We start from the raw sequence: 10,957 nt of genomic DNA, 5'->3' as shown, positions 1-10,957 counted from the left end.
TTGGTATACGCAGGTTTTTCGAGGGAGCTCTTTTTACAACAGTGCCCCGGACGGCACAAAGAAAGCGTGTCATGCCTAAAAATACGCGAGGCACGCAGGTAGATGTGAAGAGGTCGTAGGGACTGGGAGGGAATAAAAAAAAAGGCAAAGGAATTGCACAAGAGCAGCGATTTGGTATTCAAATCGTTAGGCATGTTCCCGCCTCTCTCGCAACACAGGTCCTCCTCCCGTAGCAATAATACGAAGGCCTCCTTCGTTTAAATGTTTTCACTTCTTGTTCTTCTTCTACCTCCACGTTCTCTATCCTTTGCCCCTCCCTCTTGTCTCTTAGCGTTCTCTTCTCCAGCCGTCTCTTAACGTTCAATCTCTTTTCCTCTTGTCGCACTTTTTACTCAATCACCTTGCATTAATCTGCATAGAATTATCGTTTCATTTTATGTAATTTTTTTATAATGCAACAAATAAACCAAAGTCATTATTCTTTGGTTGTCCAAGTTGTTAATTGATATGGAGAACAAGAAAAAGAGAGGCAACAATATCGAACCTATCGGAGCACTTTCAACAATGCTTTTGTACGACTTCAACATTCGCAGGAAGAATTCGATCAACTGATCAATTCGCACTGATATCGAATTACTCGTTCACTTTCAGAGAGAAATGTCCTCGAGAAACTTCAATGCGAAAACCAAGCAGAGGCGTGGAGACTTCAACGACCGCACGTGCAATGTCCGACTAGCGCGGTTACACGAAGTTGAGACCATCGAGGGAGGCTGGTTATTTCGTATTTCCGAATGTTTCACTTTCTCCTGTGGCATCCGCGCGCTATGAAATGAAGCTGTTCCACATCACCGTCTCTGAGAAATAAATGAAACACCGTCTATGTCGACGTTTCGTCACGGCTACGACCTGCACAGTCGCTCAACCGGATCTTGAACGTTCACCAGAAGAAAAGCTTTCTTATTTATCTGGAACTGCAATTCTTTGTATCGTTTCACACCGTATAAACTGGTAAATATTAAACGCGTCGACTGCACTGCACTCGTGGCAAAGCTGCTGCGCACTCTCAGTGTCCACGCAAAGTCGTCAATGGAACGGAATTGGTAATAATTTCCCACTTGGGTGAACATCACGCTGATTAATATTCGCATATGTATTCTATTCGTTGTAGGATCTTTCCGACGATCCTGGCTTTCCCCGTGTGTCATTGCACATTGCACTGGTACTAGCCGCGTCACAGACAGTCACACGAAACGGAAGGAAAGACAGTCATCGGTATGCTGACCGAAAGAAGTCTGCCAATAAGTCGGAAAAGACAGTGAAAACTCACGTGTCTCTCGAAAGGTAAAGTGCGAGGAAGCGGCTAACGAAAACGGTGATTGGTATACGTGGCACCGGATTGGCCGGTGCGGTGGCATACCTTGACGACACGCACGGTGTGTGCGCACATCGGCAACCTGTGCACCCACTAACCACTAACCGCCGAACCACGGGAGGCCAAGGTGTGCGCGCGCCAGGATAATATATGTATCTACGTGCGTTAACCACGTGAGAGCGGCCAGCATCTTTCCACGGGGCCTCTCTGGTGGGGACTTAACCTATGGACTGCTCTTTGTCTCCGTCTTTCTCTCGCATAAACCTTGAATCCTCGGAAAATCGCTGGAACTTTAATATATCAGTGAATTTCAATGCAACCGCTGCGCCAGTTACATGATTTTCTTCTGTTCGATAAATTTTTTTAATCGAACAACGTTCGATGTTTTGCTGTAAGGAAAGTTAAAAAGGTTTTTCCTCGTTTCTTAATTATTTCTCTATCTGTATATTTCTCTTATTTTTTAGAATTACATTGTCCGGAGAGGAACAATGCGCTAACGGAAATAAAGGACAACGGTGTCCACAAATTATAGCCTTGTTTCAATCTGTTCGATCTATAAACGGAGATCTGTTTTTTTCGCAGCAAGACCCAACCGTGACGATGTCGTAGACATACATATTTGTTTCGGCATAGTACGTTTCCTCGCGTAGTTAGCATCGCTTTTTATCTTCATCATTACACTGTCATTTACTTGGCATGGTAGTTAGCGTCGGTGTCTTGTTTGCCAAGGTAGGCGCTTACTTTTTTATTCGCCACCCCGTAGACGGCGAGTTCTCACTCAACATTCCCGGCAATCTCTGATCGACGAGTTTTTATGAAGGTCGTACGAACTACGTGAGCCTACCCACTTACCCAGCTGCATCGCTAATGTACATGTTTATGCTATTTGTGGCCGTTTCAGATGCGCGAAAAATGCATGCACGTTATGCGCAAGTTATATGTAACATAAAACAACAATAACTTAAAGGCGTTAATGATTTTATCAATTTCTACGGTATCGATGCGCCGTGTGTTCGCAATTTTCGTCTAGGGTATTCAGAGAATAGATTTTAAACCTGCGAAGGAAATCGAAATTTCACGCAAAATAGAGATAAACAGAAAATTTGACAAGACATAGCTCGTGCGACCCTCTCTTAATGATTGTCAGTGATCCATAAGTTCTTTTAGGGCTATAGAAATCTTTAAATGAGTTCTGCATACGGGGATTCTGTGAATTGTTTGTAAAACATCAATTTCCATAACAATTGCACGAGACATTGATTAATCTATAGAACAGGATCAATTGGATGGTCATATTTCTTCCGAAACATAGAAACTATTTTATCCTCTTGTATATAGTACCAGCCTGCAATCATCGTGAGACTTTATTTCGCAATTGGTGTTCAGTATTCCGAATTCTCATTTGCAACTTCGAAGATTAAGATGGCGGCGGACTACGGTAATTTATTAACTAGTCCGGCAAGTCAAACCTGTTGGTTCCCTGCCGATATGTTTTGCTTCTTGTGTCTGAACGCGAAGTACTGGTGTCCTTTGATATGTTTCTACAGAAAATTGTCTCTTAATTCCTTATTTTCTGTTTTCCTTCATTTACATCAACGCTCCAGTTACCGTTGATCATTAATTGTACAAAAATATCATCTAAAAGATATCAATTTTATTATAGGATATTCATACGAGATGTCCCATGATTCGAATCTTCGCCCAGTTTAAGCCTGGCTGACAGTGCTAGGATTTTTCTATTGTACGATATACAGCGTAATCGCCACATTTTTACTAATCTTTATTTCTTCAATTTTAAAATAATAATTTTCACATTCTTGTCTATTTGCTGCATATTAACGATATTATATTCCAGAAATTATCAGTCAAGAAACTCGCAGGAAACATGATACCAACCGTGTGGAATAATACCAATATTCATCGGTACATCTTTACATAGAAGTATGATTAAAAGGAAGATCTTAACGTCAAAAGTTGGAAGCAGGTTGTAAAATATGCTGCAGCGCGTATGGTTTTTCTTATGTGATTGATATTCGACTCGCGTCTCCTCGCGATACATGTCTCCTAATATTGCAAAGACTACACGATATAATTTCTAGACGTTTATTTGGATTCCATGGATTCTTCCGTTGTGCTCTCGGCTCTTAACGGTTCGATATTATGCCGGTACTGTGATTCGCAATGGCGATCAGCCAGTGGGTAGGAAATTCTCCAGCAGTGACGTAAAAAGGTAGTGCCCGGGGGCATTTCTTTAACACGGCGCCACCCATATAAAGCCCTCCTTTTGTGATCGTACGAATCAAAACAGGCTGTCTTATCTTTTAATTCCTACATTTTTGTTAGTTTGATTTATCATCGCGTACTATTCTTTCACACCTCTTTAGTTTAATATCTAGAGATATTAATCTAGTAACAGCATCGACGCTTAATCGATGTATGTCTGAAAGTCTGCTGTGTATGCAGATGACCCTGACATTTATGCTGATGCATTTCACTTGTGTCGTGTGTATGCTGAACATTAACTGTTGCTCACATCGACGTAGTCAGCTTGCTTGGCTCGCATGGCTTCTAAATGTGTTTGTCTCTTGTATAATATTGCTTGCTTAATTTCAATACGATCCACAAATGCAACGTTTTTATTCTCTTCGTCACGTTACATATCGTATACAATACAAGTAATCACGACACAAGCGAAGAGGAAGCAATATGATTTAAAAATAGTGTTTCGTATTTGATAAGGACGCTGTAGGAATCGAACGATTCCCTTTGTTGCTGATGTATTCGTGTTTGCGTATCTCTATCAGTGTATTGACATTACCGCGACGAAAACGAACAAGAAAACCTGTTTAACGTACAAATATTGAGCAGCTACTAGATTCCTCTTACGCTTCGTGTAACAGTCGTGACAGTAACGCGAAAAGGCATGAATATTAATCGTGAAATTTACCGAATGCCTGAACCTCGTTTCACGACGACTTATATATATATATATATAATGCTGTAATTATTGCAATTTATTTTCGACTCGAGACGAGTTAAGTATACGGATGTTTTAATTTCCATTGATGTTCTTCTCAACATCAGAAGATGTCCTGTTAAATCGAATTACATTCGGCGTGCAGAATTTTGTAATAATTCCTTCTTCGACTCGAATGGGAAACAGACTTTTCGATGTATTGGTTATAGTAAAATATATTTCAAAACGACACCTAAGGCATAATCTTCCGTCGGAAGATAAGATTATACGACTAAAAATAAATTGTACACGCGGAGCACATGGTACCAAAAATTCTGCGATAGCCTACGGTACCAAGATTTTATTAAGATTGGCGCCTTAAGGAATGCAAGTTTAACGGATCATCGTCGACCAGCCTTCTTCTTCTTCGTCTTCGCCGTTTCCTTTCTCCTCGACAAGATCCTCTTCGATCCATTTGCTCGCACTTGCATGTTGATACACACCGATGCAAACTCTTTTACATATCGGGCACAAAAATCACCGTTTTAACAAATGAAATGCAATTACTATTGCTAGAAGGTGGTCGTGTTGTGGACAACTCATTGGTTGAAAGATTGTATTGAAATTTGCACTTATTGCTATTGTTATTCGATACTTGTATATAGCATTACTATTGGTAAAAACATAAATATGATAAAATAATATGATACGATAAAATGGCAAAACTATTCAATAAAAAGTTAGCGATAGATTTTGGCGATAATTTATTTTGTAAGACGCATATCTTGAAGTTGAATCTGTAACAATAATAAGTTCAGACTAATAGAGCGCATCGGTACTTGTAGATTGTAGAACTTTGATTGTAGGCCATTGATTCTATTATAATACTGAGGCTTTCGAATATCGTAGATGAAGTGTGAAAGATGTTCAAGTTTGAACGACGTTTACCAACAAGGACATTTATTCTTTTGAATCTTTCATAGTGATCTAAAATGATGAGAAACGCATATAGAGATTTACATGGATACGCATCTCCAATTATTCGGCATTACTATGTAAATTCTAACTTCTTCTGTTATTGTACCGCTTTTCTTCTTTTTGTTCGTATTTAATGCAATGCTTAATTTTAAGAGGATTAAGCGTCTCATCGGCAGAAATGGATTTAGAGATTTTCAATATTAATATTAGAAAATCCTTTCGTTATTTGTATCAAGTAGATTTATTCAGGAATTCCTAGTAAAGTTGATCGCAGCTCGCAGCTCTTGCGAGTTCATAAACGTGGGCGTGAACTTTTCAATAAAGCCAGTCTCGTTCGGATACTTGAACGCGTGTATCGGGATCAATGACACGCCCGCAGATTCCCTGTGGTATCCTCTACGAGCTACGTAGAGGCATCCTGTAGAATTCCAACCACCTTCCTCGACTTCACAGCAGGACCTACTGGTTTCTATTTATATACCGCGCGAGACCTTGCAGCTTACAGCTTGCGCGCTTACGGACTCGGTTCCCGACCTGTGCAAACCGCTATCGCGACTCTATACTATCCTCGTATTAAACGATTATTTCCTTTTCTATATTCATGTAATGTATCTTGTTAATTGATCCGAATTTATATTAAATAACATTAATCGTATTATTCATACAGTTGTACATGTACTTGCTGGACAATATCGACATGTTGAATGTTCAATTTACAATGAGAATAAAATTCCTTGTAAGATGCTACTAATGCCAATATTTATACCAGTACTAACCTCTTCTTTTCTAGATTTTCGATATTCTTCGTACGAACAACTAGCGAACAACACGGAGGAGTTATGTAGTATATACTTTTAAGAAATTCTACTAGAAGATGGAAGTACGTAGCCAGACAAAATATGCCAAGTAAATTGCGATAATGTATACAGTACTACAATAATTGATAGAATGTCGCAATAATAATTTATTTTCTTGTCTGGTATTTATGATGTTTCTTGGAATTACTCATTATTAACGAAAAAATAAAATATAAGGAAAAAATAAATATTAAGTTTTTATTTATACTGTGTCAGTATTCATTTTAAATTTTTTATAAGGATAAGATGAAAGTATAAAGCAGTAAATTATGATTAACTGTAAGATATTTATATTTTACAACGAATAAATTTTCAAAATTTGGAATTTGATAATTACAATGATGCCATCTATCGTATGAATTGTTTACTATCGTGTGTATATATATCAAATTGCTGTTAAGTGTTTTGCCCAAATATTAACGTACACTGTCTTTAAAAAGATATTTTACAAGGAATAACGAGAAATATGAGTGATACAATAGTAGAAATTTATATTTTACAACGAATAAATTTTCAAAATTTGGAATTTGATAATTACAATGATGCCATCTATCGTATGAATTGTTTACTATCGTATGTATATATATCGAATTGCTGTTAAGCGTTTGCCCAAATATTAACGTACATTGTCTTTAAAAAGATATTTTACAAGGAATAACGAGAAATATGAGTGATTCAATAATAGAAATCTTTAATTCTTTTCAGACTTACTTAGTCGACGAAGAAGAATTGCGTGAGGTATATCCTAATAATATTTTACTAATATTGAAATTATATGATAAGATAACGTATATGCTAAATAATTGTACTACTACTTTAAACAAATTTTCTTCCTATTGATTAATTCATAGTTATAAACAAAATGGATTATTTCTTTTTAAATACATATTTATCCTTATGTTCATTCTGTACATGTTTTAGGTTAAGATATATTAACCCTTTTTTGTTTCTTTTCATTGTAAATTTTTTGAAGTAACGAATTTTAATATTAATTAAGGACATACTATGTATAAAAAATTATTAAAATTCTTTTTATGCTAAAGGAAATCCGTGCTATTGTAAGAGAACTTGAAAAGAACTCCAGCGACATATCAATGATATTGCAGAACATACATATTGAAGATAACTTTAAAGAAAGCTTAAGTATGTGTATTTAATGAATCACGAAATTATCAAAGTAGTTATTATTTTTTTATTTGCAGTTATACATGATTATTGTATGTCATCAAGGGAATTGCTTGGACAAGTACGTAAGAACTATGAAAGACTTGCAGATGTCGTGCCACAAAACCAGTATTACAAATATCATGATCAATGGCGTTCTGTCACACAAAAATTATGTTTCTTAGCATCTTTGATAGTATATTTAGAAATTAAAATTCTACTTAATAAGAACACTGCTGCAGATATGTTAGGAGGTATGTAATTGTTTAAAGAAATTTCTTTCATTTATTTGTATCTAATATATTTCGATACTGTACATATAGTTAAAAGAGATAAAGAGAATGGTTTCCATTTGGACTTAGAAGACTACCTAATGGGACTATTACAATTGTGTGCAGAATTGGTAAGCATATTGTATAACACATCTGTTACAATTACTTATTTGAATATTATATTTCAGAGTCGTTTTGCTGTAAATAGTGTCACTAGTGGTGATTATAATCGACCCATAGAAATAGCACGATTTATGCATGATCTAAGTGCAGGCTTTAAACTCTTAAATTTGAAAAATGATTCTCTAAGAAAACGTTTTGATGGCTTAAAATATGCGATTAAAAAGGTAGAAGAAGTAGTTTATGATCTCAGTATACGAGGTTTGAAACCACGTTTATCTATTGAAGATACAAAGTAATTATTTTTAAAAAATATTTTCTGTAACATGCTGTCATACATAATAAATTACTGGAGCAGCTATTTTCTTATTTATAAATTATAATAATTACCTACATTTATGTTAATTTTATACTGAATCAACAATATATAAAATTCTATGTATAGTTAAACTATTCAAGTACTTAATAACTTCCTTGTAAATTTGCTATATTTTGCAAGTTTGCACTTTTAATATATCTTCGATAATTTTAAACAAAATATTTTGCTACATCTTTAGCACGAATTACACCTGAGATAACCTGCATAAAAATATTTCCTATTATTTTCTAATATATTAGTAAGAAAAAATTTTAGTTTTAATTAATGTAATTGCTTGTGTTAATATTTACAATTTACTTTCTTTTGGCAATGGTTCTTCTATAAAAATATCTAAAATTGTTCCTGAAATTCATTGTTGTTCAAGTGCATTTAATAAATTTATCTCTTTAATTACTGTACCTCAACCTACATTGATAAGAACATTGCCATGATTTTTACAATTCTGTAATATATTTTTGTTTAACAAACCTAGAGTACTAGATGTAGATGGTAAAATATTAATAATATAATCACAATTTGTTAGCATTTCAGACAAATGTGCAATTGTTCTATGTTCATGAAGATAATATAAGTTCTCTTTAAGAGGTGGTCTTGTCACTTCCCATATGGTGGCTCCAAACATTTTTAATATTTCTGCAACTTCTGCAACAAATTAAAAATATCTTTATATAAAGTTAACTAGTATTTATACCACTAATAACAAAAAACACTTCATAATATAATTACTTGTCTTCCCAATATTTCCTAAATGTAGAATACTCCAAACAAATCACAAATAAGTCTGTGATCAGAAATTTTCCCATCTGTTATCCACTCTTTATCTTTTTAATTTTGATATTGCTGTCTCTGATCGCATTCAAAAATAAAAATATGTGCAATTACATACTCGGACATAACTGAAGCTAGATTTTTGTCTGAGAAACGTGCAACGGCATAATTTTTATCTTTTTATCTCTCAAATTTGAAGCTAGTGTGATTTGATGAAGCCCATGTTGTTTGTGCCCATTTTACAGATGGTAACTTACCTGTATATGGTAAAAACATATTACAAAGAGCTACAACTGTATCTGCACTTTGTAATTTTGACAGTGTATCAAATTTATTTGAAAGAAAAAAAAACAAGTTTCTAAGTCTATGAAGAGACATATTCATATTGTATAATTAATGTTTCTAAGAACAAGAACACGGGAAAATGTTATCTTTAAGTCTTCTGCAATAAAAGATTAAGAAATTATTACGCGTAAATTGTAAGATATATTAGAAAAATGCATTGAAAATTTAAATTGGGTGGATTTCCGCCAATATCTAAAACCCAAATGCGCAAATACAGTGCTCAGCATGTTGTAGTAGTAGTGCGTTTTAACACGTGCTTGCTGCGATAAGGTCTCTTGAGCTGAAAAATTACGAGCTCTACGGGTATGAAAGAAAGTGTATGTCAAAAGTAATACCTGGCAAAACGTCAAATATTGTTAAGTTTGGAAGTTGAATTCGAAGATGGTAAGATAACCTAGGAATCACAGAAAGAATTGCAATAATCTGCGTCATGTCGATACGCGGGAATATGATTTAACTTCAACCAAAGATTCCTTCAATTAAATAAAATATTCTACGATCAACCATCGCTATAACTGATTTCAAATTAATGGAATTAATATCTAACTTTAGATTTGTTGCTTCGACATGTTGCACCAATACATCTAACCTAAGTTTCCGTTCAAGCGGAAAATATTAACACATAGTTTTTTATTTACATTTTCCATTTTATTTTTACTTTATTAGTCTCCATAATATAATAGTAATATTATTGTTAAAATTTTTCGAACTCGGTTTCCTGTTTACATTACATGAGAAAATTCCAATAGCGAAAATATCTTTTTGTGTTGCTAAAAGTTGGAATGTATTAGGAAGATATCTAGTTAAATTAAAATGTGCTTCATTTTAATCGAAATTGTAAATAAAAAGAATAAACAATATCATCTAATAATGTCAACTAATTTCCAATTCTTGCACTCCGTGAAAGATTTAAAATTTAAAATATCCTCGCATACGCGACGCGTGCGCAAATTAAAATCACTTAAAATACAAAACATAAGCGTATGTAAATACTATCATGATATCAGAAAGTATAATTAAGTCTTATCACCATTAATTCTTCTAAGTTACTATCAAATATATAAATGTAAATTTTGCAATTAATTCCATTTTTTTTAAATCTATGTTTTCATAACGCGATGAAAAAATATCAACCTAAGTACTGTTAAAAAATACACATATAAAATTTTTTGCTGTAAACCTGTAACCGAATATTTATTCATGTTTACTTTTTAACGATACCATATAATTAAAAAGTCTTTGATTTATTTTTATGAAATATAGAATGATAGGTTAAGAAAGCCTTAAAAATTTCGACGCCACCAGACAATGTTATAAGTCGCATGAACGAAATATACATTTCTGGAAACTATCAAAATGTATGTGTAAATTTTAATTCGAATATTATTATAGACTGACAAATATTTTGAAAGATATTTGATTCGATAAAGTTTTGAACACTCTGGTAAATCGAAGGGAGTGTGAACGAGGCTTATAACAAAGGGAAACGCGAAGCATCCAATAGACGCTCGTGAGTTGACCGGTGGCGGTAGCAAGCCGATTCCCGCGCGGCGCACGTCGCATCGCGGAACTGCTCGAGCTGAACGTGTTAAATGGCTGTGCGTCGGCCATGATGGCTTTGAGCAGGGACCGTGTCACGCAAACATGTTTTCGAAGTGATATATCTCGTTTGGTGACTGAGTGACCGTGTTCCAGCGCGATGGCCGGAGAACGATGAGGCCCTGAGCGCTCTCTGTGCCGGGTATT

The 10,957-nt window shown here is 34.9% G+C and overlaps 2 protein-coding genes across 5 annotated transcripts; one reads left to right on the top strand and one right to left on the bottom strand.

The window, feature by feature from the left end:
• The first annotated feature begins 6,743 nt into the window (after positions 1 to 6,743).
• On the top strand, positions 6,744 to 8,080 carry LOC122575070 (translin). The gene is made up of 5 exons (XM_043743483.1): positions 6,744 to 6,901; positions 7,207 to 7,306; positions 7,366 to 7,581; positions 7,651 to 7,730; positions 7,788 to 8,080. Exons 1-5 carry the CDS (start codon positions 6,830 to 6,832, stop codon positions 8,016 to 8,018), a joined length of 699 nt encoding a protein of 232 aa, XP_043599418.1. The 5' UTR covers positions 6,744 to 6,829; the 3' UTR covers positions 8,019 to 8,080.
• Positions 8,081 to 8,189: 109 nt separating this feature from the next.
• LOC122575073 lies at positions 8,190 to 10,913 on the bottom strand. 4 transcript variants are annotated; one of them, XR_006319306.1, is made up of 3 exons: positions 9,547 to 10,294; positions 8,825 to 8,944; positions 8,190 to 8,740 (listed from the first exon to the last, which is right to left on the bottom strand). XR_006319306.1 is itself a non-coding variant. In XM_043743487.1 (3 exons), exons 1-3 carry the CDS (start codon positions 9,641 to 9,643, stop codon positions 8,273 to 8,275), a joined length of 297 nt encoding a protein of 98 aa, XP_043599422.1. In that variant the 5' UTR covers positions 9,644 to 10,913; the 3' UTR covers positions 8,190 to 8,272. The 4 variants fall into 4 exon arrangements, 2 of the variants coding, with proteins under 2 accessions (XP_043599422.1, XP_043599421.1); XR_006319305.1 differs by having other exon boundaries at positions 8,825 to 9,123; positions 9,547 to 10,262; XM_043743487.1 differs by lacking the exon at positions 8,825 to 8,944 and having other exon boundaries at positions 8,190 to 8,298; positions 8,567 to 8,740; positions 9,547 to 10,913.
• Positions 10,914 to 10,957: the final 44 nt, after the last annotated feature.

The sequence above is a fragment of the Bombus pyrosoma genome, linkage group LG14 (assembly GCF_014825855.1).
Source record: "Bombus pyrosoma isolate SC7728 linkage group LG14, ASM1482585v1, whole genome shotgun sequence".
NCBI lineage: Eukaryota > Metazoa > Arthropoda > Insecta > Hymenoptera > Apidae > Bombus > Bombus pyrosoma.
The sequence above is the reverse complement of the archived record's forward strand: the minus strand, read 5'-3'. Positions and strand labels throughout refer to the sequence as shown.